We start from the raw sequence: 27,443 nt of genomic DNA, 5'->3' as shown, positions 1-27,443 counted from the left end.
TCAATCTTACTGAGTACTTTTGCTGTTTTTATTACTTGTGAATTAATGACTGAATTTCCTTAGTTGTTTACTATGTCTGATGCCTAATAAGCCAGTATACTATGATATCTCTTCACTATTCTGTAGCACCTGAAAAGTACCATCAGTTGATAGCTCACTTGGTGTATCAGGTTTTGTTGAGCTTACATTAGTTTTGGAGAAAAGTGCATTATTGTGTATCATAAACATGTATATCTGCTAAAGCATTTGTATGACCAATTAACCCTTTACACCAAAAATACCTCATTCGGATTTCCTTTCTAGTTGTATGTTTGATTTCATTGTAACTCAGCTTTTACTGGCAGTGAGCATTCACTACCTCCTGGTTACTACCAATTTTTTGCCTTTCGCAGTGTCCCATTTAGAACATTCTTATTACGTTCACAGCTGTGAGTGGGCCTGAAAATCATGTACTCATCACATGGCTACCTCTTTATCTATGGAGACTGGATAACCCTAGTACTTTCCTGGCCTTACTCAATCTGCCCAGACGAAAGTTGATAGTATAAAAGCATTGAGGGCCAAGCTTTCAGATGCTTACACCCTCACTTTCATACTCAGGATGATGTGCCATATCACAGACTATTGACACAAGTGAGCAGTACTGGAGGTAATGGGAGGGAAATGGAGTAATATTGAGTTTCATTACTGTGGTTGGTGTATTTGGAAGGGCTGACACTACAGATATCAGTTTTTTTTCCATGCTGTCAAAAACTTTTATTTTTGTTAACATTAGTTTTAAATATATGTTTTTTAAATGTAAGACGTAAAAAAAGTATTACTTTTTAACATTTTTGTGTTCTTCTCTTTAAGTTGAGTAGCTTACAAGGCCTCCAGAAACTGTGTGATGCCTTGAGAGAGAATCCGTCATGGTCTCTAGCCCATCTTGCAGCACACTTTTCACTGAATGAGTGTTTCGAGAAACCTTCTGTTTCGAGGTAGGCATACAGTTTGTTTAGGCCTATTCTTGAAACTAATCATTTAGTTTCTTTTGACTGATAATATCTCTCAATAAAATTTGATTCTCTGTTTTGCAATTATACATGTTTAACATGTAGAGTTTAGCAAGTAAGAAAATTTCTTTGTTATCTGTTCTTTGTCTGCAGCGAGATAAATGTCCCCGAGACGAGTACTGGTATGTCACCACTTCAAGTGGCTGTAAAGACGGGAAATTTAAAAACGGTTCAGGCCCTTCTGACATGCAGAGATGTAAGCCTAGAGCATTTAGACTATGAGGCAAACTCTGTCTATCATTATGCTGCAAATACGTCAAAGGAAATTATACAGGTACTGTTGAGTATGTACATTATAGTGACTTATTCATTCAGGTATATTGTTCACAACTATGTAATATTTGCTTTTGTAAAACAAGGGATAATATATAATGGGGCAAACTGTAGGAAACAGTCGCTGAAGGGATAAGGAGCAAAAAAGGTCATATTGATATTTGGTCAGAAATATGTTGCAAGGGGAGTACACCGACTTGGAGGTAGAGATAAAAGACCTTTGACAGTGTAGATTTCAGTAATTGAAAGCAAATATGAGAACAAGTCAGGCAAGTGAAAATGTTCTATCTATACTAGTGTTTTAGATCCACACTCACGAAAGTAGTGAGCTCGAGCGCAATTGTGCAGTAACCACATTACCCTTCGCACCACCAAAGGCATGTCATCCAGCAGGGGAGGCAGCGTCACCCACAGGAAATGCAGATATGCCTCACCTGCCCATACACTGAGGCTGATGGTTCACTGCCACCATATCATGGGGATTCTCCGTAACCCAAAGGTGGGTATTGTGAAGATTGACGTTATAGCACCTTTTAAAGGTTGACTCATGTGTAAATAGAATAACCCACCCCTCAATGAACCATGGACCTTGTCGTTGGTGGGGAGGCTTGCGTGCCTCAACGACACAGATAGCCGTACCGTAGGTGCAACCACAAGGGAGGGGTATCTGTTGAGAGGCCAGACAAACGTATGGTTCCTGAAGAGGGGCAGCAGCCTTTTCAGTAGTTGCAGGGGCAACAGTCTGGATGATTGACTGATCTGGCTCTGTAACACTAACCAAAACAGCCTTGCTGTTGTGGTACTGTGAACGGCTAAAAGCAAGGGGAAACTACAGCCGTAACCCGAGGGCATGCAGCTTTACTGTCTGATTAAATGATGATGGCGTCCTCTTGGGTAAAATATTCCGGAGGTAAAATAGTCCCCCATTCGGATCTCCGGGCGAGGACTACTCAAGAGGAGAAAGAAAGCTGGCGTTCTACGGATCGGAGTGTGGAATGTCAGATCCCTTAATCGGGCAGGTAGGTTAGAAAATTTAAAAAGGGAAATGGATAGGTTAAAGTTAGATATAGTGGGAATTAGTGAAGTTCGGTGGCAGGAGGAACAAGACTTCTGGTCAGGTGACTACAGGGTTATAAATACAAAATCAAATAGGGGTAATGCAGGAATAGGTTTAATAATCAATTAAAAAATAGGAATGCGGGTAAGGTATTACAAGCAGCATAGTGAACACATTATTGTGGCCAAGATAGACACGAAGCCCACGCCTACGACAGTAGTACACATTTATATGCCAACTAGCTCTGTAGATGATGATGATGAAATTGATGAAATGTATGATGAGATAAAAGAAATTCTTCAGGTAGTGAAGGGAGATGAAAATTAATAGTCATGAGTGACTGGAATTCAACGGTAGGAAAAGGAAGAGAAGGAAACGTAGGTGAATATGGATTGGGGCTAAGAAATGAAAGAGGAAGCCGTCGGGTAGAATTTTGCACAGAGCATAACTTAATAATAGCTAACACTTGGTTCAAGAATCATGAAAGAAGGTTGTATACATGGAAGAACCCTGGAGATACTAAAAGGTATCAGATAGATTATATAATGGTAAGACAGAGATTTAGGAACCAGGTTTTAAATTATAAGACATTTCCAGGGGCAGATGTGGACTCTGACTACAATCTATTGGTTATGAACTGTAGATTAAAACTGAAGAAACTGCAAAAAGTTGGAAATTTAAGGAATTGGGGCTTGGATAAACTGAAAGAACCAGATGTTGTACAGAGTTTCAGGGAGAGCATAAGGGAACAATTGACAAGAATGGGGGAAAGAAATACAGTAGAATAAGAGTGGGTAGCTTTGAGAAATGAAATAGTGAAGGCAGCAGAGGATCAAGTAGGTGAAAAGACGAGGGCTAGTAGAAATCAGTGGGTAACAGAAGAAATACTGACTTTAATTGATGAAAGGAGAAAATACAAAAATGCAGTAAGTGAAGCAGGCAAAAAGGAATACAAACGTCTCAAAAATGAGATCGACAGGAAGTGCAAAGTGGCTAAGCAGGGATGACTAGAGGACAAATGTAAGGATGTAGAGGCTTATCTCACTAGGGGTAAGATAGATACTGCCTACAGGGAAATTAAAGAGACCTTTGGAGATAAGAGAATCACTTGTATGAATATCAAGAGCTAAGATGGAAACCCAGTTCTAAGCAAAGAAGGGAAAGCAGAAAGGTGGAAGGAGTACATAGAGGGTCTATACAGGGGCGATGTTCTTGAGGACAATATTATGGAAATGGAAGAGGATGTAGATTAAGATGAAATGGAAGATATGATACTGCGTGAAGAGTTTGACAGAGCACTGAAAGGCCTAAGTCGAAACAAGGCCCCCAGAGTAGACAACATTCCATTAGAACTACTGACAGCCTTGGGAGAGCCAGTCCTGACAAAACTCTACCATCTGGTGAGCAAGACGTATGAGACAGGCGAAATTCCGTTAGACTTCAAGAAGAATATAATAATTCCAACCCCAAAGAAAGCAGGTGTCGAGAGATGTGAAAATTACTGAACTATCAGTTTAATAACTCACAGTTGCAAAATACCAACGCAAATTCTTTACAGATGAATGGAAAAACTGGTAGAAGCCAACCTCGGAGAAGATCAGTTTGGATTCCGTAGAAATGTTGGAACACGTGAGGCAATACTGACCCTACGACTTATCTTAGAAGAAAGATTAAAGAAAGGCAAACCTACATTTCTAGCATTTGTACACTTAGAGAAAGCTTTTGACAGTGTTGACTGGAATACTTTCTTTCAAATTCTGAAGGTGGCAGGGGTAAAGTACAGGGAGCGAAAGGCTATTTACAATTTGTACAGAAAGCTGATGGCAGTTATAAGAGTCGAGGGGCACGAAAGGAAGCAGTGGTTGGGAAGGGAGTAAGACAGGGTTGTAGCCTCTCCCCAATGCTATTCAATCTGTATATTGAGCAAGCAGTAAAGGAAACAAATGAAAAGTTCGGAGTAGGTATTAAAGTCCATGGAGAAGAAATAAAAACTTTGAGGTTCACCGATGACTTTGTAATTCTGTCAGAGACAGCAAAGGACTTGGAAGAGCAGTTGAACGGAATGGACAGTGTCTTGAAAGGAGGGTATAAGATGAACATCATCAAAAGCAAAACGAGGATAATGGAATGTAGTCGAATTAAGTCGGGTGATGCTGAGGGAATTAGATTAGGAAATGAGACACGTAAAGTAGTAAAGGAGTTTTGCTATTTGGGGCGCAAAATAACTGATGATGGTCGAAGTAGAGAGGATATAAATGAAAATTAGATGGGTAGGTCACATAACTAATGAGGAGGCATTGAATAGAATTGGGGAGAAGAGGATTTTGTGGCACAACTTGACTAGAAGAAGGGATCACTTGGTAGGACATGTTCTGAGGCATCAAGGGATCACCAATTTTGTACTGGAGGGCAGCGTGGAGGGTAAAAAACGTAGAGGGAGACCAAGAGATGAATACACTAACCAGATTCAGAAGGATGTAGGTTGCAGTAGGTACCGCGAGATGATGAAGCTTGCGAAGGATAGAGTAGCGTGGAGAGCTGCATCAAACCAGTCTCAGGACTGAAGACCACAACAACAACAATGATAATGACAGTGACAATTGTCATGGAGAATGTTCCACACAGTTGTCTGACTTATCCCTTGCTGGCAATCCACCTGCCTGGTGCCGATACTGGGGTCATTGTCAAAAAAAAAAAAAAAAATTGTCTCTACCTTTAAATGGGTGTGCTTCCCTTGAAACACATTTCTGGCCATATGTCCATATGACATTTTTTGCTTCTTATTCTCCCAGGGATACTTTTCTGCAGTTTGTCGCGTATCACATGTATACATATGTTTTTAATGAGGATTAGACAGGTAGTCAGACTTGAAACAATAGTTGTTTGATAAATTGCATATATGATAACTTATGTATAATACAACTATAAATGTAGGCACATTACTTTGAACAATATTTTAATGCCATTCCTTCTTTCAACATATGTTCCTTGTGTTAGTTTTGAAATTGTATCTAGTTGATGCACCTCTGAGAATCTGTATAAAGGCATAAGAGTATAAAAACTGATGTTCTGTGAGGTGAACATGAAAAGAATGCTGCAAGAGTAAATTATTATAAAAAATATTCTGGCTTCTCATTTTATGTGGTAGCCCTTTCTATGACTAAATGGAATTGGTGAACAGAATTTTGGAGGAAGTACGTGTCTGGGTATTTGCTTTAAGGTGCACTTCATTTGTAACATCATTCTGTGCTGATAAACCATTAAAACATTGTCCTTTAACTATAATTCTGTTCATTTTTTTTTTCAAAATTTTATGGATTAATGAATTGTGTTACTGTATAATGCTATCTAACTCAGTCATAGCATTGATCTGTTTCAACTATCAGAGTTGAAAATCCACTAAATCTGTCACCAGTGTTATCGCTCTGTATGGTATAATCATAGCATGGTTACAAAATGGAAGAAATCCACATAGTTAGCAGGTTTGTCAACAGTATCTGAGAGCACCTCCACTGACATAACTTCTTTCTCTGCCATCTTCTTGCATACTTTGGAGTAGTTAATTTTGTATTTTCTGATAAGTCTCTTTACAGAATGAAGCATTTTGAACATGGAATTTCAGGAATTTCAGTAGTGAGTTGTTTCTAGTAATGTATTGTATTAAACCTGTTTTATTTGACTGTTTATTTTCAATACATTCCTTTTACGTCAGTTTATGGAAGCCACACAGTTTAAGGTAGAACTTCTTAGTGTGACGAAACCAAGCTTCAAGTGAGAAGTCTAGGAATACACAACAACCCACTTTGCTTTTGTAAGAATTATGAAATTAAAATTAGAGCAGTTACAGCATGGGCAAGGGCATATAATCAACCACTCTTCCTTTGTCCATACAAGGATGGAATGGGAAGAAGCCTTATTAACTGGTACAATTTGAAGTGCCTTCTGCCGTGCATTGCACAGTGATTTGCAGAGTACTGATGTAGAACCAAGCATGTTATTTTTGTGTTTGTGTGAAGTATTGCACTTGTAAAATTTTTCGTGCAGCTGCTAAGGGCCTACACATGAACTTATGCAGTACCTGTTGCATCATCTTTAACTTCAAATAGGAGACAAGGAAATCAGAAAATCATGCTCCTAAAATCGTATCCACTAATTCTGACTTATTTTGAAAGAAGCTTTATAAAATCCACATATGTGGTGTTTCTGGTGGCTCATTGTGGTTTACATAAATGTGCAGGAATGGAGTCTGTCTTCCAAGTTCATTAGCAGTTACTGATTATGAAACTTGCTAATTTTGTACTGCAGCTGAAATTGCTAGAAATCTATAAGAAACAAAAGGAGGAAATCTTCCATTGAACTTCAATGAACACGTTCATAACTTATTTTGTGTTAAGACCACGTGTGTGCGATCCATAGACTTCCCTGTGCAGTTAACATCTGCAATGTCTTCCTGTTTCTTCCATAAAAAGTACTATTTCTTAATCTTTACTGTAAACTATCTGCAATGTCTTCCTGTTTCTTCCATAAAAAGTGCTATTTCTTAATCTTTACTGTAAATTAATGGAATGTCACAGCCTCGACTTTGGGTATTGCCAACAATGTTGGCATTTACCTCTTACAAAGCACTACTTGTACAAATTATAGTGTGTAGTGAGTTTCCCTGCATAATTGTTACAAGTGGTACCAAACAAGAATATGTAAATTTGTAAATTGTGTAGAAAAATTTCTGCTATCAGTCACAATAAAATTAATTTTTCCACACACTGTAAAGGAACAGGCACGGAGTTCAACAGCATCCACTACAGATAAAATTCATTTAAATTTGTAAATATCTTTTTCAGTATTGTAAAAATTGCTTTGCTGTCACAAATAAGCCGGTGTTTGTGAAAATTGGACCAGAAATAAAGCAGCCAAGTGAATAAAATGAAATGCTTAGAACAAATCTTTCATGGCATGAAAAACAGTTCATTCATTTTTCAGCAATACACAATTGAATGAATGAAAGAACATTTTACTCTGAATCAGTGACAAATCATAATCATCATCATTTAATTGACAGTCACAGCCCTCAAAACTATATCCATAATGACTGGAAGTGATGCATGATTGATTGTTTTATACTGGGAAAATTATTTATTTTTGTTGTTGTTGTTACAATTTTTGTTAGTGCCTGCTCTTCACAGGGAATCAGTTGGATAATTAGTGAGACTTGTGAACACAAAAAGATTTATTCTGATAAACTGAAAATTGAATTACCAGAGATGATGAATGCATGGTTGAAAAAAGTGTGTTGCTCTCTGAGTAGTGGTACATATGATTGTTCATCATTTCCCTGCTTCTGACTTGTTCTGGTCATCTCATTTCATGTCATGTAGAATCTACCTGTGTGCTGTCGTTTCAGTTACGTATGCATAATGTGTGAAATAGGAGGTACATTTCATAACTAATGTGAACTAATTTTTAAATATCTCTTTACAGTCCTTCAGTATAGTGTCCCTGCGTCTCTATGACTGAATCTCAACATCTTGGAAGCTCTGTTATTCCATCCAGGACACCACTACTGTTTATATGTCGAATGGCTCGGGTAATTGTGGTAGAAAGTTCTTCCAGAGAAAGGTGACAATGACCACACAAAGATTTTTTTCAACTAAGGGAGCATGCCAAAGTCTGATGGACACATTTTGGGCTGTAGGGAGGATGTGGCAACACCTCCCATCTGTATTCGTGCAGTTTTTATGCTACAATATTGCCAATATACTGGCGAGCATTGTTGTGAAGAATGAGTGGCCCAATCTTGAGCTGCTGAGGTTGGGTTTTCTGCATTTTTCTGCACAGCTTTTGCATGAAGTTATAATATACAGGGTTATTACAAATGATTGAAGCCATTTACTTTATTATTTGAGATATTTTCAAAATGCTTTGCACACACATACAAAAACTCAAAAAGTTTTTTTAGGCATTCACAAATGTTCGATATGTGCCCCTTTAGTGATTCGGCAGACATCAATCCGATAATCAAGTTCCTCCCACACTTGGCGCAGCATGTCCCCATCAATGAGTTCGAAAGCATCGTTGATGCGAGCTCACAGTTCTGGCACGTTTCTTGGTAGAGGAGGTTTAAACACTGAATCTTTCACATAACCCCACAGAAAGGAACCGCATGGGGTTAAGTCGGGAGAGCGTGGAGGCCATGACATGAATTGCTGATCATGATCTCCACCACGACCGATCCATCGGTTTTCCAATCTCCTGTTTAAGAAATGCCGAACATCATGATGGAAGTGCGGTGGAGCATCATCCTGTTGAAAGATGAAGTTGGTGCTGTCGATCTCCAGTTGTGGCATGAGCCAATTTTCCGCGGGCTACCCGTGAAACTTGCCCGCACGTGTTCAACCGTTTCTTTGCTCACTGCAGGCCGACCCGTTGATTTCCCCTTACAGAGGCATCCAGAAGCTTTAAGCTGCGCATACCATCGCCGAATGGAGTTAGCAGTTGGGGGATCTTTGTTGAACTTCGTCCTGAAGTGTCGTTGCACTGTTATGACTGACTGATGTGAGTGCATTTCAAGCACGACATACGCTTTCTCGGCTCCTGTCGCCGTTTTGTCTCACTGCGCTCTTGAGCGCTCTGATGACAGAAACCTGAAGTGCGGCTTCAGCCGAACAAAACTTTATGAGTTTTTCTATGTATCTGTAGTGTGTCGTGACCATATGTCAATGAATGGAGCTACAGTGAATTTATGAAATCGCTTCAATCAATTGTAATAGCCCTGTACTGCTGTGATACAGGCTTGAGCTTTGCTTGATCACTTGAAACTTTTTGGACAAGGAGAATCTGAAGCTCTCCACTCATTCGACTGTGATTTCAACTCTGGTTCAAAGTCTCTAATCCATGTTTCATCAGTAACAAAAATTCAAGACAAGAATCCTTGACCTTCACAGTTGAATCATTGTTTGAGCAAGGTTGCAGTGCCAGGCATTTCCGCTTCTCTAGCGGTCAAACAGTGTGGGACCCATGTTGCAGAAATTTTTCTCTTCTTCAAATCATTTGTCAGAATATAGAATACTAATGTTGGGGGAGTTCTTGTGGCTTCAGAGAGCTCCTCACAAGTAACACTGTAATGTTCTCCAAGAGCATCTGCCACGAGTTTCACACTTTGTTCATCTGTAGATGTTTTTGGCCTTCCAGATCATGGATTATCGTCTGTACTCATACAACCACCATGAAACAATTAACCCAATGAGAAACTATACTATGATTCACTATAGACTCACCACAAACATCACTCAACACACTGGTTTTTGTTGAGTTTTTGCAATGTAAAGTTTCATCTTGATGTGCAACCACTGGTCTTCAACAGTCATACTGGAGATCTCTGCAAGGTGCATTTCTACGTCTCACCAATTTTATGTTATATATCTAAAAACAAAGATGATGAGACTTACCAAACAAAAGCGCTGGCAGGTCGATAGACACACAAACATACACACAAAATTCGAGCTTTCACAACCCCCGGTTGATTTTATGTTATAGTACACAATGAAAAAAAAAAAAAAGAAAAAAAAAAGAAAAAACCAAAGACCTCTTCCTCAAGCTCCCAACTGCATCTGATGTCATTTTCATTGTTGTGTGCATCAAACAATCCACAGTAGTACCAACCTGTGCATTATTTATGAATATCCCTTGTAAAAGAAAAGTTATTGTCAGAAATGCTTTTGAAGTGAATGTGTTTAAACTTGCTGTCTGTTGCATACTGTCTCTAGCTTTCCAAGGATGTTAGCCATAACCACTCGAATCAAAAGTGTCCACAAAGTAAAATTCAAATCGAAAGTGTCCACAAAGCAACCAGACTAGACAGCATGTTGTACAATCACTACATGAAGTTGCATTTTAATTTACAGATTTCTTTGAACAACAGTAATGACATATAAAGCATTATTCTGTTATCATTTAAAAGATCACACAGTGAAAAGAAAATGAAAATAAAAAGTTTCAAAATATTTTTGATTGGCAGTGCTCCACAGCAGTAATGTATTTTATGAAAGTCAGGTTGTGAAACATACCAACATCTCCCACAAAAATCTCTGTATTGTTGCTACCTAAAAGATCAGCACCAGGCTGCAAAACATCACTGTAGCCTATGTATGTAAAAAGTGGCATGCTTTCTGTAATGACCACTACGTATCAAGTTGAGAACGTGTAAGATCAAATCCTTTTCTAAATTTCTGTCTTTGAAATGTCGGATATGAACTGAATTACTGGTTGAATGTACATAATGAATGTCACTTAACAATTAAATTTGAAAATCCAACACCTAATCAAAAACTTCTGTATCCTCATCAGACGCCAGAAACTGTCGAAGAGTAATGTGTACATGTTGCCTGCTTTGTCATTTGCAATGTCTTCTATTCAAATATAATTGTGCATCTCGGAGCTCACCATTACACATTCTTACATCACTTGACATTGTAATCACAGCTTGATTGTACAGAGCTGTGCTAAAACTGTTAGTTAGTGAGAATGTGTAATGATGGGCACGGTGAAAGACAATGGTTTGTTGGCACAGAATTTGTGCTGAATAGCATCCAGTATGTGTGATGACTGGCTCTCATACAGTGAATTTGGTGGCCAAGACATCATCATGAGTTAATTATTAAGCTCCTCAAACCCCCACTGTAGCATAATTCTGGCATGGCTGACACAAAAGTCAACCTGCTGGAAGAGGTCATTGCCATCAGGGAAAACATCAGGCATGAAGGGCTCCAGTCAGTTTAAAATAAAATTCATGTAATCAACTGTTGTCACTGTGCCTTTGATTACTACCACGAGTCCCGTGAAAGCCCAGGTCAATTTCCACCATAGCACAATACTGTACCCATCAGCCTGCACCTGTGGCATGATGCAGGTTTCAAGCAGCCGGTTGCTGGATGATGACATATGCGCACTTGACAATCAACTTGTAACAAGAAACATGAATCATCTGACCAGGGAACACATTTCCATTGATTTATGACCTGTTTTTGATGATTCCATGCCAGTTGCAATGTTGTTTAACGGGGAAACACAATGGGGTCATCTACTGTGGAGGCCCACGTTTAAGGGTTGTGCCGATTGGTATGCCCAAAAACATTTGTGCCTGCACCAGCACAGTACTTTTTGTCAGGTACGGCAATGTTGTGTGGTGCAATGATGAACTTTTAGATAGAAACTGTGGTAGCACATTAAAGAAATTTCAATTCACTTAGCAGATGTGTATTTTTTCAACATGACTTTCATAAAAAAAAGTTTTAGTTGTATCAGTCATCGATAAAATACTGTAGTGAAGAAGTTGGATTTTATTGTTTTCAAAATAACCAGTACAAATGATAGCCTTTGATACATTTTAAGAGCAAATAGTCATCTGACTATCACATTGACTAATTTCTTTTTAAGGGGCTAAGATAATGATAGACTAATTTCATGAAACCTACTATTATTTCTTCACCATAGAAAAAAACAGTACATACACATCTGTTGTCATGTAGTCTTAGATTTGATTTATTACCATTAACATTATCATTATTTTCATACATTCTTGGTGTTTTGTAGGCACTGAGTTCAGTTTGCGCTAAGAGCCTAAACCAACGTAATATAAATGGCTACACACCTCTGCATTTGGCATGCCTGGCAGACAAACCAGACTGTGTTAAAGCTCTACTTCTGGCAGGTGCCGATGTGAACATTGCTGCCAATAAAGGGTCTGATACAGCAACGCCCCCTGGAAATGTTGCTGATTTTCTGCAGGGCAATGCAAATAAGTTGCAAGTGAAAGTGAGTATGCAGGTAATTTTAATGTACTTCAGCAGCAGTAACTGCTGATTGAAATATAAAACCTGTTGTGTTTGAACAGCTATTATCATGCCTACTCATAGGTATATCCTAAAAGTACATGCCAAAATTCAAATGTTGCAGTCTTACAATCTTTATACTGCAAGCATTTTGTTCTGCTATCTGTACAGTGCGTAGAGCTTAAAATCCATGGATTTTTATCTGGTGTGTCATTTTTCCATATAAACCCTTGGAAAAGAATTCTTCTGTTGTGATTTCACTCTTAGTAATTTGCATAACAACTGAAATACTAAGAATAAACATTTTCACTTTTTGAAAATGTGCGCCTTGACTGAAACCTAGATTACCATGTATCATAAGCAATACTCTTTTACTCTTTGGAGTTAAATAAATAAATATATAAGTATATCAATATAATGGAAGGAAACATTCCACGTGGGAAAAATTATATATAAAAAACAAAGATGAGGTGACTTACCGAACAAAAGCGCTGGCAGGTCGATAGACACACAAACAAACACAAACATACACACAAAATTCAAGCTTTCGCAACAAACTGTTGCCTCATCAGGAAAGAGGGAAGGAGAGGGGAAGACGAAAGGAAGTGGGTTTTAAGGGAGAGGGTAAGGAGTCATTCCAATCCCGGGAGCGGAAAGACTTACCTTAGGGGGAAAAAAGGACAGGTATACACTCGCACACACGCACATATCCATCCACACATACAGACACAAGCAGACATGTCTGCTTGTGTCTGTATGTGTGGATGGATATGTGCGTGTGTGCGAGTGTATACCTGTCCTTTTTTCCCCCTAAGGTAAGTCTTTCCGCTCCCGGGATTGGAATGACTCCTTACCCTCTCCCTTAAAACCCACTTCCTTTCGTCTTCCCCTCTCCTTCCCTCTTTCCTGATGAGGCAACAGTTTGTTGCGAAAGCTTGAATTTTGTGTGTATGTTTGTGTTTGTTTGTGTGTCTATCGACCTGCCAGCGCTTTTGTTCGGTAAGTCACCTCATCTTTGTTTTTTATATATAATATATAAGTATACTTTCATTACCTACTGCGTTTTCACACAAATGTATGTGGTCTCTCTCTCTCTCTCTCTCTCTCTCTCTCTCTCTCCCCCCCCCCTCCCTCCCCCTCCTCCTCCCCCTCCCCCTCCCTCCCTCCCTCCTTCCTTCTCCCCCTCCTTCCTCCATTTCTTTCTACTGAGTGAGATGATGTAGTGGTCAAGAAACTGCATGTGTTTTCAGCAGGTTCAAGATTCAAAGCCCCATCTAACCATCCAGTCTTGAGTTTTCCATAATTCCTCTGAATCAGGGTATTCCAGCTTGAGTGCTTGCCACAAGCAGCTGGGTACCCAGTACTCACTGCTGCAGCTGGGCTTCCATTGACACAAGCGGACAGTGGTGGGCAAACAGTGGACACTTGAGCAGTTAGACAGCCAGGCTGTTGTGTAGACAGTTATGCTGCACTGGCAGAGCACCCACTGACAGCGGTAGCCGCATGTCTTGTGCGTGTGCAGAAAGTGTGCAGTAAGGCCGCCTAGTGGGTAGTCTACCCATTGGTGAGCTGTGATAGGAGCCTTTAATCCCTTCAGGTGAATTTGGAAATCATGTCTTTAAATACATTGCTGCTGATTTCCTTCTCCATCCATGTCCAACAGAGCCTGTATTTTTTTCTAATGACAATGTCATTAAGGGAAACTAAACTGTGACCTTACTGTTTTTTCATCTTCTACCATTATTATGCTGCAGCTCTTCCTGTATGTTCTTAACATACTTCCTCTCAAACATGTGATGAATTCAGTGTTTTACATATTACTCTCACTACTCATCTGTTGGGAGTTTCTTATTTGCACCTTCTGCCTACTGCAATTGAGATACAGTTTTCAATGCATAAATTAAAAAAAAAATGCTTGTATGTTCTTCATGGTCAGTTTTTATATAGAACAGCTGCATGGTGCATAGTCAGGTCTAAAACTGTAACAAGCAACAATGATCCTGCTACTTGCCTTCATTGGCTGCTTCATTGTAACCATTACAGTTGCTGCGTGATGATGTGTGAGTCTCTAGTTTGATTCGTGCTTGTACTGCAGTTATTTATCGTTAGACATGTATTGATTTTTGAAAGGTTCTGTGATGTATTTATTTAATATGGAAATTTTGTAGAATATTCTGTGTATCTATAAGTTTAGCTTCATGTGTACTCTTGTGTGTACTCAGAAAACATGCTTTCAGTGGGACATGCTAGTTCGTGTTGACCAATTGAGGAAGAACTCAAGAACTGGAACAAATTTTGGACATAAATTGAGCAAAAATTTGGTGACAATCAGTAAAAGCACTAATAGTGGAAGAACAACTGTAGAACAGAGCCCAACACTAGGGGAGATGACACAATTATAATAAAAAAAACAGTGTGTTTTATCACTGTTTACACAATAAATGTGAATGTTATGGATGCTGACAATTTCACATTAAATGACATGCTTGGCACAAGATGTCTGCCAAGTGCTTCTTTTGAAGCATCTACATCTACATGGATACTCTGCAAATCACATTCAAGTGCCTGGCAGAGAGATAAAAATCATGGGACTGACCAGAGATCAAACCTGAGATCTTTGTATTCGTAGTCTTGTTTTTCACCACTTTGCCACTGTGTAACCACCACTGCTATGGAGGATTTAATCAAATGATGTTGACACATTGAGACAATCCATCAGAAAAGAGTATACCAAAAGAAGTTTGCCAGACTTCTGAATGTCATACTAACAGCAATCATGGAAGACCATTAGGACCTAACATCAAAAATGTATCAAAGAGTAAGAGAAAAGTTACGAGGGTTTATGGCATCTGTTGGGTATGAACACAGATGGCTGTGGAAGCAGCAGTGTTCAATATCGCAACCATGCGGGATGAGATAGCTTTGCTAATTCGAGAAGAGGTTCATTGTTCATTGACACCAATCACTACTAGACAGATCAACATTAATGAAAGGAGTCATAAACCCTGGACAGATTTTGTATCTGTTAGACAACATCCAATGTCCAAAGTTTATGGTGACACAGATATGATTTTCTCACCATGGTCAGTCCAATTGCCACACATAAAAATTGACAGATGGAGAACAGAGAGCATGGCAGTATGGTTATGATTTTGCTGCCCTGGGCACATCATAATGTAAACAATAAGGAAGTTTGTACAATAACTATTATGCTGCAAGACTTCAAACAGCAGGTCAGTTTTTTCGATGACAGGAAACCGCACATGGCTACAGCAATATGCAGGATGAAGCCTATCATTCAATCATGCACGAAATTGCTCTGCAATGCACCAGTTGCTGCCTGTTACCTTCCAGAGATTCTAGCCACTCACTCAGCCATCAAAATCAACTAAATGTAGCAATCATATATAAATGTGAAGCCATGACAAATGAAAGTCCTCCGTGAATGGCAGTTGCTAAGATGGCAGGAAACCACATGACATTATTATTGATGAACAACCTGTCCAGGCACAGGTAGATTCTGGTGTGTTGTTTTCAGTGATATCAGATTTTTATTGTCACCAGTGAAAGAAAATTATGTTCCAAGATTCAAAGGCTGGAGATTGCAAATGGAAAATATGTCCAGCTGACAGGAACATGTGTTGTTCTAGTAACTGTCAATGACAGAAGAAGGTCCTTTGAATTTGTCATTTTACCACAATGCAAGCATAATGTTATCCTTGTATGGGGCTTGAAGACATCATAAGCAGTCAGAGACTGTGAAAGATGGAGCTCCAGATAAAATCTGGGGGTTTAGTTCAGTGCAAAAAGGTATTCAGCCTTGCAAAAGAGATTTATATGCCAATTATGATCATAACCATCACAGGAGGACAAAGAGAGCTGTGAGTCACCAGCTGCTATGAATGCCTGCATCTCATCCCAAATGATATTTGTTTAGGGACACCTGAAACATTTCAGGAAAATTTACACAGTACCATGGAGAATCATATTTCACTATATAACATCCTACTACAATTTTTAAGGTTTACAAAAGAAGCAAATGTTTCTATCTTTTGATTTTAACCAATAATTGAAGAGTATTGCAGAATGTTAGATCTGTATTTAGTAGAATGCAACTTGTCTTAGATTTCCGCTGTTGTGGTAGTGGTGATTATTGATGAGCTGGCTTCACTACAAATGCTTTTTTCTGCTTGGATTTATTGTGTGTGTAGGACCAGAAAAGATAGCACTCTAACTACTGAAGTGGCTTTGAAATTCATTTTCACTAAATTGACCAAATACAATAAAATATACTAATTTTAATGTAATCCTACCTTATTGCACACATCTGAACTCCAACAAACTTTGCACAGACTCAACTCAACTGAACTCGCCTCGTCACTGCCATATTACATTAAATAATGCGATAACAATTACATGTACTGAACTCCATTATGATCAATACTACATTTATTTAATTACAATTCAAAATGTTAGTTTTATAATACCTTTTCACCTTATGTAATAACAAAAAGTGAAACAATTCTTGTGTTATTATTAAAATTCCAACTGAGTTGCGTTTTCACGTGAAATTAAATAATTTTTAAACAACTACTTTACTGAATATTTTAATTACAAATTAATTTTTCAAGGGATTTTGCCATGAATGTATCTTCAATGTTTGTATTGTGGTTCTTTTGAGGTGAATAATTATTAATGTCTGATCCCAGAATAGTTGACATGGCAATACTACAGGAATGCTGTAAGTAGATGTTTGATGATGAGGTTTGGTTTGTGGGGCTCTCAACAGTGTGGTCATCAGCGCCCATACAAAGTCCCAATTTTTTTACACAGTCCAATTTTTTTACACAGTTCAATCTAGTCACTGTCATGGATGATGATGATGATGATGATGATGAAATGTTGAGGATAATACAAATACCCAGTCCGCGGGCAGAGAAAATCCCCAACCCGGACGGGAATCGAACCTGGATCCCCGTGATCCAGAGGCAGCAAAGCTAGCAACTAGACCACGAGCTGCGGTCATGAATTAGAGATGAGCTAAAAGATGAATCTAAAGTTCACAAGCAAGTGGAAATAAGAATAGACAAAAGAGCAGTTACACAAGATGGGCAAAAAAAAAATACCCATTTAAAGACTCACCAACGGTCGTCTGTTTGATAGAGTATAAAATGTGATTCATGTGAGTAGGCCTACCGCCAGCTCTCAGTGGATGTCCAGTTGTGGTACTGACATGCAAATTCTAGCCTTAGTCACTAATGAACAGCAGTCAGCATAGATGTATGAATCAGACACCTGGCGTGGCAGCCCATATGCAGCAACATTTGCTGTGCAGTTGTTTAGGAAACACTGTTGGTATCCCCTTGGCTCCTCTGGATGTGTAGTTGCTCAGCAATTGCATGTCTATTCGCCTGTACACATCTGTGCTGCTGTTGATGAGTGTTAGCCATTCTGCATCAATTTTTGGATTAGTTAAAGTTCAGAAGAGATTCACGGTGTGGGAGACTTTCTCAGAATGTGCTCCTACTCCAGATGTTCAGTGAAGGATTTCAGTTGCAAGATATGGCCACAAGAAGAAGTATTGCATGGAGATGCCAATTTTTCTTGGCAGGCATGTTTTGATGAGAATTGCAAGATGGGAGTACATTCTGATTCTAGTGGTAGTGGGATAGGTGCAAAACGGCAAATCCAGGAAGAAACTGGAAGAGTGGTTTCTTATATCTTCATAGTATTCTCGAGTCTGAGAAGAATTGCTCTATGTCTGAGGAGTGCTTGGAGTCACTTGGAGTCAGTAAGTTTGATCCTATTTATAAGGCAGATCTTTCACTTATGTGACTGACCAATCATTCTTATGCTGACTGATGGGTGTAAAGGATCCATCATGTTGACTGAGTAGACGGACACTGAAGTTTCAGCAATGTAGTATCACAGTTCACAAAAATGGATGCAAACATAATGATGTTGACTTTTTTTTAATGGAGTCTTTTGGAGGAACATTACAGTGCTGGTTGTATCCCAGTCATCACTTCACTACTGAACATTACAACTGAACAGAGGTAAGACCCAGTATTACTGAAGACCATAGAGACTATAGAGAAGCAAGGTGACGTCAAAGGAGAATTCAGATATAGATGGAACATTATATAAAATGAATTATGACTTGGGATGGATATGGTTTCTCATCAAGAGATATAGGATTTGCGAAGAATCTCTGTAGAACCTAAAATGAGTATCATTGACCAGGTCTCTACTAACTTGTCAGGCAGTATGTACACTACTGTTGGGAATTCAGAAGATGGAAGTATGTGCCTCAGTGAGCCCCAGAATATCTGGTACCAATATCTCCTGCAGTTGCACAATATCACTGTCTTGGAGTTGACCTCTTTGGGAAGTTGACAAATGGGAATAAATGGATAATAATATGCTCTGGTAACTTCACATGCTTCGCTGTTGCCAAGGCTGTACTAGCTGCCAAAGTGCTGGAAATTCACAAATTATCTGGAGACATGATTCTGAAATGCCTTGTGCAATGATCTCTGCTTTTGAAAAAGTGTTTCAATCAGGACTTAAGATAGAGTAATTTTACAATACAACTTTGTCTACAAGATGTCAGCTGTCTACACCTGCAAATGAATGGCCTCACAGAATGTTTTAAAAAGATGTTGACAGCTATACTCTTGATCTACATTGACATCAAACAGAAAGACAAGTATATTACACTGTCTGCCGTGACATTCACATACAGCAGAACAAAGCAGACAGTACTGGTTTCAGCTTGTTTTTCCTGATCCACATTTGTGTGGTGGGGGGGGAACAGTAAATTCTTTCTTTCCATTTCTACCTGACGATGATGATGATGATTATCAAACAGCTCATCACCTAATCTGAAGAAGCAAGACAAGTGGTATACTTACATATCTTGGAGACCCAAAATAATAACAGTGTACATTATAACATAAAACACCAACTTTTAAGCTGCAACTCAGGAGACATAATGTGATTTTTTACTCCTGGGTGAAAGATCAGGTTACCAGAAAAATTATTAATGTGCTACTTTGCCCCATACCAAATTCTTCATTGTATGGCAAACAACATAAACAGAGTTGAGGATGATGACGCTACAGCGAGGAGAAATAAGCCTACGGACATCATCTGTATGTTTCACATGAAAGCACACTACAGTGGTGAGGCACAGACCTATGATACGGGCTTTTGATGCAAGGCTATAAAGACCTACCTGATCATCACTTTGTGTTGATGGAAGATGGTAACAACCAAATAATTATAGTCTTCTGCAACCTTCTTTGTGACTTTCAGTAACTATTACTTTTCACTGTTACTGATGACATTTTGGTCACTAGCAGTGTGCAACTGGTTGTCTCTGACGCGATACTTCACAACTGTTATAAAAACTTTGGCTCTCGGTCTCCAAGGTACATGGAAACATACAAAATAACACACACATTACATTCTTATAATTATGACAGCAAAAGGTGCCTATCAAGAGCTGTGAGGAGAAGCCTTAATTACATCGTAGTGAGATTTAAGATAATTCATCAGGGTATCTGTCAAACTAGATGTTCACATGTGCAGCTGTTAGTACACACAAAGTAAAAACCTGGATGTATTACCTTATGGTAAGCATGTGTGGATGGACTGTTCAGTAATACACACTGCAAATAGAATAGTGAGTCAGTCTGCTACCCTCTGAACTAAATGTATTATAGGACAGCCAAAGGTGGACTTCTTCCTAAATGCTTTGACTGCTGTAAGGTCCATTCTGGCACATGATCAGTATGTGAACTGGTAGTGTAGATAACAGACTGAGATTTAGAAGCACTCAGGCATAATCTGAAACTTCTGTGAGCATAGCTCAGCTGAAACTTGGCACTGTTCACAAACTGATTTGAAAATTTATATTTATTTAGTGTAATTTCAGACACTGTGGTATTAATTGTCAGGCTAAAAGGGTAATCCTTTCTTTTTATGTGAAACAGACAGGAGTAGTCAGCACTGATAGAATTATAGGGAGTAGTCAACACTGATAGAACGATAGGAAGTAGTCAGCATTGATTGAATGATAATAGGTGAAATCAGGAAAGGTGTAATGCATGTTTACTCATCGTCACCACCAGTATTTAATGGAGGTATAAGAAAACAATGAGAGAGGGGAAGACTATCTTAAAGTGATAGCTGTTTGTAACAGAGAGAAAATCATAAATGTGTTTACAAATTGTAAGTATGGTACCACCAGAGCTATGCAATTTACTGGAAACAAATGAAAATTTGTACCAAACTGGGACTTGAACCTGGTTTCCCACTTAACGCAAACAGTTGCCTTAAGCACTTCGGCTATCTGAGCACCCTTCATAGACGGATCCAAACCTCCACATGTACTAAAGTATGCTACTCATAATGCTCACACAGTTATGCAGTTTCCGCATGGGGAGAGGCATATTTAGTGTTTTCATTGGATTACGTTGCCTTTGGCATGAAATACATTAGTGCAGTGTCTTTATTTGGCAGTGTGTGTAAAGTTCAAATGCTGTGTCTCTTTGGACATTTATGCATGTTTAAAGGAACAGCTGATGATGTCTGACAGTAGTAGCTGACAAAAGAGGCATTACCCAGGTATTCAGTTTGCCAATTTTCTATTAGAAATGAAAACAAAAAATTAATTGTATTTGTACTGAAGTATTGAAAAAATTTATTTCCATCTACTTGTGAAAACACTTTTGAAATTATGAAACAATCTTACAAAGAAATATGCATAATGTACATATGTATAAGTACAGAATACAAATTAAGAAACATGATCCCAGACAGTTTGTCTACACTGGGTACAACTGCTTTGTATCTCTGCAGTACAATTTTGTAAACGTCTCTATGGCAACTTTTCTTCATAGCTCTATAAACAACTATCATTTTTGCTTACAGCCATTTGTACTTCATAGTTGAAAGCTGTCAAAAGCACAGCCAGGTGTCAGGTCTTTCCTTAAGTTGACTCGACAATTGGAGTGTTGTAGTAGTAAAGCATAAATGTATTACAACTTCATGCTTTTCACATACTTCAGAGTTTATGACATCATATCTCCTGAACCATGTACCATACAATGATATATTATGTGAGCATTATGGGTAGTGGGCACTGGGACATATGGGGGTTTGAACTGTAAAAACAATATTACAACAGACATTATTTTTATAGCTTTTTATTTAGGCTACCAGTTTTGACTCCTCAGTAGAGTCATCTCCATGCCCTGTAGCGCAAATGACAAGAAGCATCCAGTTGTACATGTGTGTGACAAGGAACCAATATTTGTACCTGGTTTCCACAGAAGATTTCACAAGAAATGTGTGCTGTCCACACATGTAACAACAAGTTTTTGGTGCAGAAAACAGTAACAAGAAGATATTTTGGGAATTTTGTTGAGAAGAAACTGGAGCAATATGCTGCTGTTCTTGACGACGAGGATTGACAACCACAAACAGGTCACAGTGTAGACACTATTAAAATTCATTATCCATGAATAAACAGAAGAAATTATTTGTAGTTAATATTTACTTACTACAACTATGGGTTTCAAGTTGGAAGGAGTTTCATCAGTCCGTGAGTTGGAAGAGTAACGACAGAAGTTCATATGAACTGTGACTGTTATGACAGCTTTGCCACAATGCACTGGTAGTGGCCTACTGTGCAGCCATGTGATAACCTGCCACCATTCCAGCTTCCACAGTGCATTTGATTCTGCTGGTGAAGTGTGAACAGCAACAGATTACCTTCATGTCAGCAGTTCACCACAATGACACTTGCGCCTAGACAGCTTGGGTGAGATTTATCTGTCATGAATGATTTGTTTTTCTATCATTTTGAGCATGTTGGCTAATTTTTATTAGAAGCATATTGCCATATTTGCTGCATGCCTATGGTCACCTGTAGCTTGGAGGGCAATTTACCAGAAATATTTCTAAAATTGGAAAAATAAACTGGCCAGACCAGTACAGACTTAAGAAATAATTTTGATGTGAATTAAAAAATTCAAAGTGATGGAATAAGTTAATTAAGTACTGAGATAGATACAACAAGGTGACCTTGGAGACACATTAAGGAGTCCAGACAGGGAAAAAAGGATTAATGCTAAGATTTCAGAATTGCAAACAGCTATAAGTACTTTAAAAGAGAACTTACATGCAGAGGTGAACAGTCAGTGTGATTTAGTACAAAATGAGTCCAATGAGCAATTTGGTGTATTAAGTAATGACTTGAAACAAATGAAAGAATTTGCAGAACAGGAATGTGACAGTGTTCATGAACAGAAAGTGGAAGAAAGAATTGATTTAACTATAAGCACACCAATTTCAGCAGTGATTTAGTTACAAATGTGGGGGAATTTCAGACAGCGGAAAGGACTAAAGAAAACAAAAGACGAATCAAGCAAAAAGCAAATTAAAGGTAGTAATGGATTGTCAGGAGATTTAACAGAGGAACTTCAACTGGAAAATGGTACAAATTTGTCAAAACATATTCCTAAAGTTGAACCAGATGGCGATCTATTTTTTGAGAGTGTTCTATAGATCTGTACCAAAGATATGGGAAGATTCTAAGGAGATAGATTTTGCACTTTGTTACATGATAGGTGACACAGCTGAATGGGGAATTGCTCATTCAGAAGAGTTTAAATTGTGGGTCAGTTTCCAGGAAAAATGTAAAAAGAAATATTGTTCACAAAGCATGCAAGAAATGTTAAACAGATATTTAAGTAAAATTAAAAGAAGATGAAAAGGCATGTTTGAAGGAATGTGGACCCTCTGTGTATGTTACGCAAACTGAGATGTGGGGGTTAATTGGTGTATCCAGAAGTGTGTCCTGGAGTACATTTTCAATGCCACTGCACATTGGAATAATTTTTAAGTGCCACAAATTCTCAGGAGAGTTAGCAATCTTTCCAGATTCATTGGAATGTCGACCACCAAGTTCTGGGTGAACTGGCTCAGTGTTTTCTATTTTATTTTCTGAGTAGCAGTTCCTTGTATTCTTACCTTCTTATCATCCATGAACAAATTTTCCTTCAATTACGCTTTCATAATAAAGTAAACTGTACATAATACGTGGAAAATTAGAATCACGAAAATGATTATTCCTCCAAGGTCCTATATGAACTATCACAGACATAAAATTATGTTAATTAGTAAATAAATGTTAATTACAGTTACTAACCATCTTTTTTTATAAGAACCTGATTTTTTATTGATGCTTGCAATGTAATGAGTTGTTCCGCAGTGGAGTCATAATGTTGAGCATAAAGGTCATTATGCTAATGAGCAATTGAACTACTTTCACATAGTTGAATACAGCATGGTGAGTCAGTAAGTATAGAACCTTGAAAACCATATTCTGAGAAAAAAAATACAGTCTTGACTAGGTTCTTGAATTGAATCTTAATGTTTTTTTAAGGAATTTCTGTGTTTGCATCACCTTGCATAAATTCAAGAAAAGATAGTAATCTGCATACAGAGATAGAAATTTTGTAGAATATTCTACAATTTTGTTGGGGGGGGGGTAAATACTCTAAGTAAACAAGTAGTTTCAATCCCTTAGATGACCTTACCTGTCAAAAAATTTGCAGTGGTAAGCATACAATTATTTCAAAACACACATTTTTTGTGTTGTTACTCACCCTTCACTGGTCCACAAATGGGGGGTGTCAAGATCACTTTTTGGGCACTGTGTAAGTGAAGCCAGGTAAGTCTGTTCTGCAGGGTATGCCGAACATCTTCACCCTCTGGCGCCTTGGTGTGGAATCTGGCATGGAGGGAGTCCTAGGGTGGCGGGGAATAATTTTGGGGTCTCTCTTCTTTCTTTCTTCAGTCCTAACACTCGTAGTCTTTCTTTTCCTTTCTCCATACTGTAGGGTCATCCAACCAGAACATTAACAGAGGACTACAGGTGAAACTTTTCTAGAGAAGAGGATGGAGGACATTTGTAAATAGGTTTAGTAGGTCAGGTGAAGTCATACTTACAAGGAGAAATTTCTGCAAATAGATAAATGGGGAAGGAGAAGGGTACTTCATTTTTTATTGGTGTAGTGTACTGCATATAAACAGTACGTTGAAGGAAATTTTAGGTGGACACAGGGAAGGTAGGACCTGTACTGAGGTTAGGTGTACCCATAGAAGGGATGACCTGTGTTAGGATAATAGATTTTGAGAGGAACACTAACATTGAAAGCATTGTAAACGATTGAGAAGTATCTTCCTACAGAAGGAGGTGTTAAACAGGTCATACAGAAGTAAGGAAAGTAGTGAATTTTGTTTCCCATTTATGAAGAATTCTTTCAACTAATAAAGTAAAGGGAGCCATACTGTGATTGTGTGGGTTAATGAAAGACACGTGCAAGAACTTAAAAGTGGATGTCAGAGCTTTGCGATTGATGATGCTGGGTTGTGATTATGTCACAGCATTTATCCAGATGTGATGAAAGAAACGTAAATGGCCTATGTATAAGTTAGGATAAATCACAGCTACAAGTCAGTGATTACCACATTAAATATAAAGAGGCAACATATAAAATTTAATACAAAGTGGGAAATTAAAATAAAGATTATTTAATTTCTCACATTTGTTTACTCTAGTGTATTGCAATGGTACTGATGTAACAGTTAACAAAGTTGAAATGGCACCTAAAAGACAAAGTGCTAACATTTATTTGTTATGTTAAGTACATGAAAAGAATTAAAAGTTGTTATTAATTATTTAAAGGAAGTAACTTTCACCTCATCTTTCATTTTGGGGGGGGGGGGGTCGGCGGGGGGGGGGGGGGGGGTGAGGTGTAACACATCATTTAGGGAAATTGATGGGTTGCACGCTCTGTCCTTCTAAATGCTGAAAGATGAGTGTGGTATTTAATAATTTTCTTTTTATTAATAGTTAAGTTTTGGACAGCATATAGTGGTGTAAAGGGTCATTAATATGTGCAGGTAATACAAGGTACATTAATGCAACATATCTGCAACGTGGGGTGACGAGTTTAGCGTCTCCACGTGCTTAGCTCACTTGTTCTTAGGTGTCATGGCTGGGAGGTGTGTTGCGGCCATAGAAAAATGTTGCTCACAATAACAATAGTGATGTCATAGAGGCAAATACAAAAGAAGTCTTAAAATTGGCATTCTGTCATTCATTCTCTAACGTCTTGCTTTATCAAAATGTATTCATGTTGTGCAGTCTAATGAGACAACACATCTGTCATTCAAGCAATAATAAGATTGTATTATACATGTCGGTTGGAAGTTGTCTGTTAATATACAAGAAAGCTTTAATAGATTGATATTGAAAGAAGAAATTTTCTTGGTCAGTATGTAGATTTGAGGATTCAAGCTTACTTTCAGCCTGTAGCACTGAAATCAGTGTAAAAGAAAAGAAGTTCACTAAGAAGAAGTGATGCACGATTATTCGTATCTGATTAGCAGGTTCTGGATAATAACTAACTCACGAAATAAGCAATCACAGAAACGATAATATGTACCATTTATTGATCAACTAAACAGTCAGAAATAGCAGACATTCCAGAAGCTTAGGAAAAGCATAGAAATAATAAGTAAAAAAAAAAAACCTATTCACAAAATGAGTGAGCATTTTACTAATGGCTACACTCAAAAGTATTTGTTCTCAGATTTTGAAAATGAAAGGTTCAGTGCCTCAATAATTCATTGAGAGCTGAAATTCAAGGATTGTGTCATACGTGTAACCTTATTTGTTGCTGGTTCATAGGTGGCAACATTATGTTAAATTTTTTTTGCAGCTTTCCATTTCCTCTTTTTCCAGTCTTCAGAACTGGTATTTAAATTAAAATTTTTTGTCTGTCATACAAACATTTGACAAAGATCTTGATTCTCCTGTGGAACAACATTGATCATGTGCTTGTTATTACACAGAAACCATAATACCTAGGTGGGTATAAATATGGTAGCAAATTCTGGTAGAATGTAAATAATGTAGGAATAAATGAGGAGAAAATTGAGTCATTTACAGGTATGCAAAAAGAATGAAAACTTTGCTAGCTTTTAGACTAATCCTGTTTTCATTCTTTGTGTGCCTGTCAGTAGCGCCACGCAAGTCGCCGAAGTGGCGTCAAATCGAAAGACCTGCACCAGGCGAACGGTCTACCCGACGGGAGGCCCTAGCCACACGACATTTCCAGTAGCTTAGTGGGCCTGTTACAGAATGATAAATAGCTCAGGTGCTTGGATTGTAATAAACATATTAAGTCTAAGAGAGAAATTAATTATGTACAGTTGCTTAAAATGTGGCAGACTGTATGGAGGATGGGCACAAAATGCAGTTTTTGCAGGAGAGTGACATGATCTGGAATAATAGATTTATATTAAATTTGTGGTGGTCGTGAGTTGTGGCTGTGTGATCTGTATACATGTGTATAGCATCTTTCATATATAGCTGACACACTCATTTTTTTTACTCGGAGTATATGTTTTCAAAATTACTTTCAACAGGAGATGAAATATGGTGGGACACCTCTCCATTGGTCAAACTCTCGTGAGGTTATTGATGCTCTGGTTGATATGGGCTGCCACATCAATGCTCCAGACTTTGAGGGTCGAACTGCACTTCAGGTGGCCGTTAAGCGCCAGCGTCTGGAATGTGTAGTGGCTCTCCTTGCTAGAGCTGTTAATGTTGCAATATGTGACAATAATGGTGATACTGCTCTGCACCTTGCTGTGCGTGCTGACTCTCTGCCCATTGTCCAGGCTCTTCTTGCTTTTGATGCACCTCTTAATGCCAAGTATGTATGTCAAACATTTGCTTAAGAGTATTTATATAAGTTATTTCCGGAATAGGTGCCAACTTTAAAAAGAATGGATGTGATACCCATCTATAAAACAGATAGGCAGTGTACTTAATGTAATTTATGCTCCAAAAATGGTCATCATTTTGTAGTGGCTCAGTTGGTTTACATCATTTTATTTCAGCAGTATTGTAAATTAGTAAGTTATGATTAGAGTTAACATTACTTTTATTGTCTGTGTATGTAGAAGTAGGCATTTATTCCGCTTGCAGTGCTATGTAATAGTTTTAATGAATTTTTTGCAGTTGAGGCACTTAAAACCCATTATTTAATTACTTTCAAGGGAAGGTGGCACTGTACAGGTATCAGTATAATTATTAGTGAATTTATGTAACATATACTATAGGTTTTTCATACTGTTCCAAGAAGACAG

The 27,443-nt window shown here is 38.3% G+C and overlaps 1 protein-coding gene across 1 annotated transcript in view; it reads left to right on the top strand.

The window, feature by feature from the left end:
* Positions 1-27,443, top strand: part of LOC124787783 (85/88 kDa calcium-independent phospholipase A2-like) — a 178,575-nt gene that overhangs the window by 23,392 nt on the left and 127,740 nt on the right. Inside the window, exons 3-6 of the mRNA XM_047254684.1 lie at positions 853-977; positions 1,146-1,326; positions 11,971-12,192; positions 26,718-27,007. Of these exons, the coding sequence (XP_047110640.1) occupies positions 853-977; positions 1,146-1,326; positions 11,971-12,192; positions 26,718-27,007 (818 nt within the window). The remainder of the gene's footprint in view (positions 1-852; positions 978-1,145; positions 1,327-11,970; positions 12,193-26,717; positions 27,008-27,443) is intronic.

The sequence above is a fragment of the Schistocerca piceifrons genome, chromosome 3, assembly GCF_021461385.2.
Source record: "Schistocerca piceifrons isolate TAMUIC-IGC-003096 chromosome 3, iqSchPice1.1, whole genome shotgun sequence".
NCBI lineage: Eukaryota > Metazoa > Arthropoda > Insecta > Orthoptera > Acrididae > Schistocerca > Schistocerca piceifrons.
This window is presented reverse-complemented; position numbering and strand designations above follow the sequence as displayed.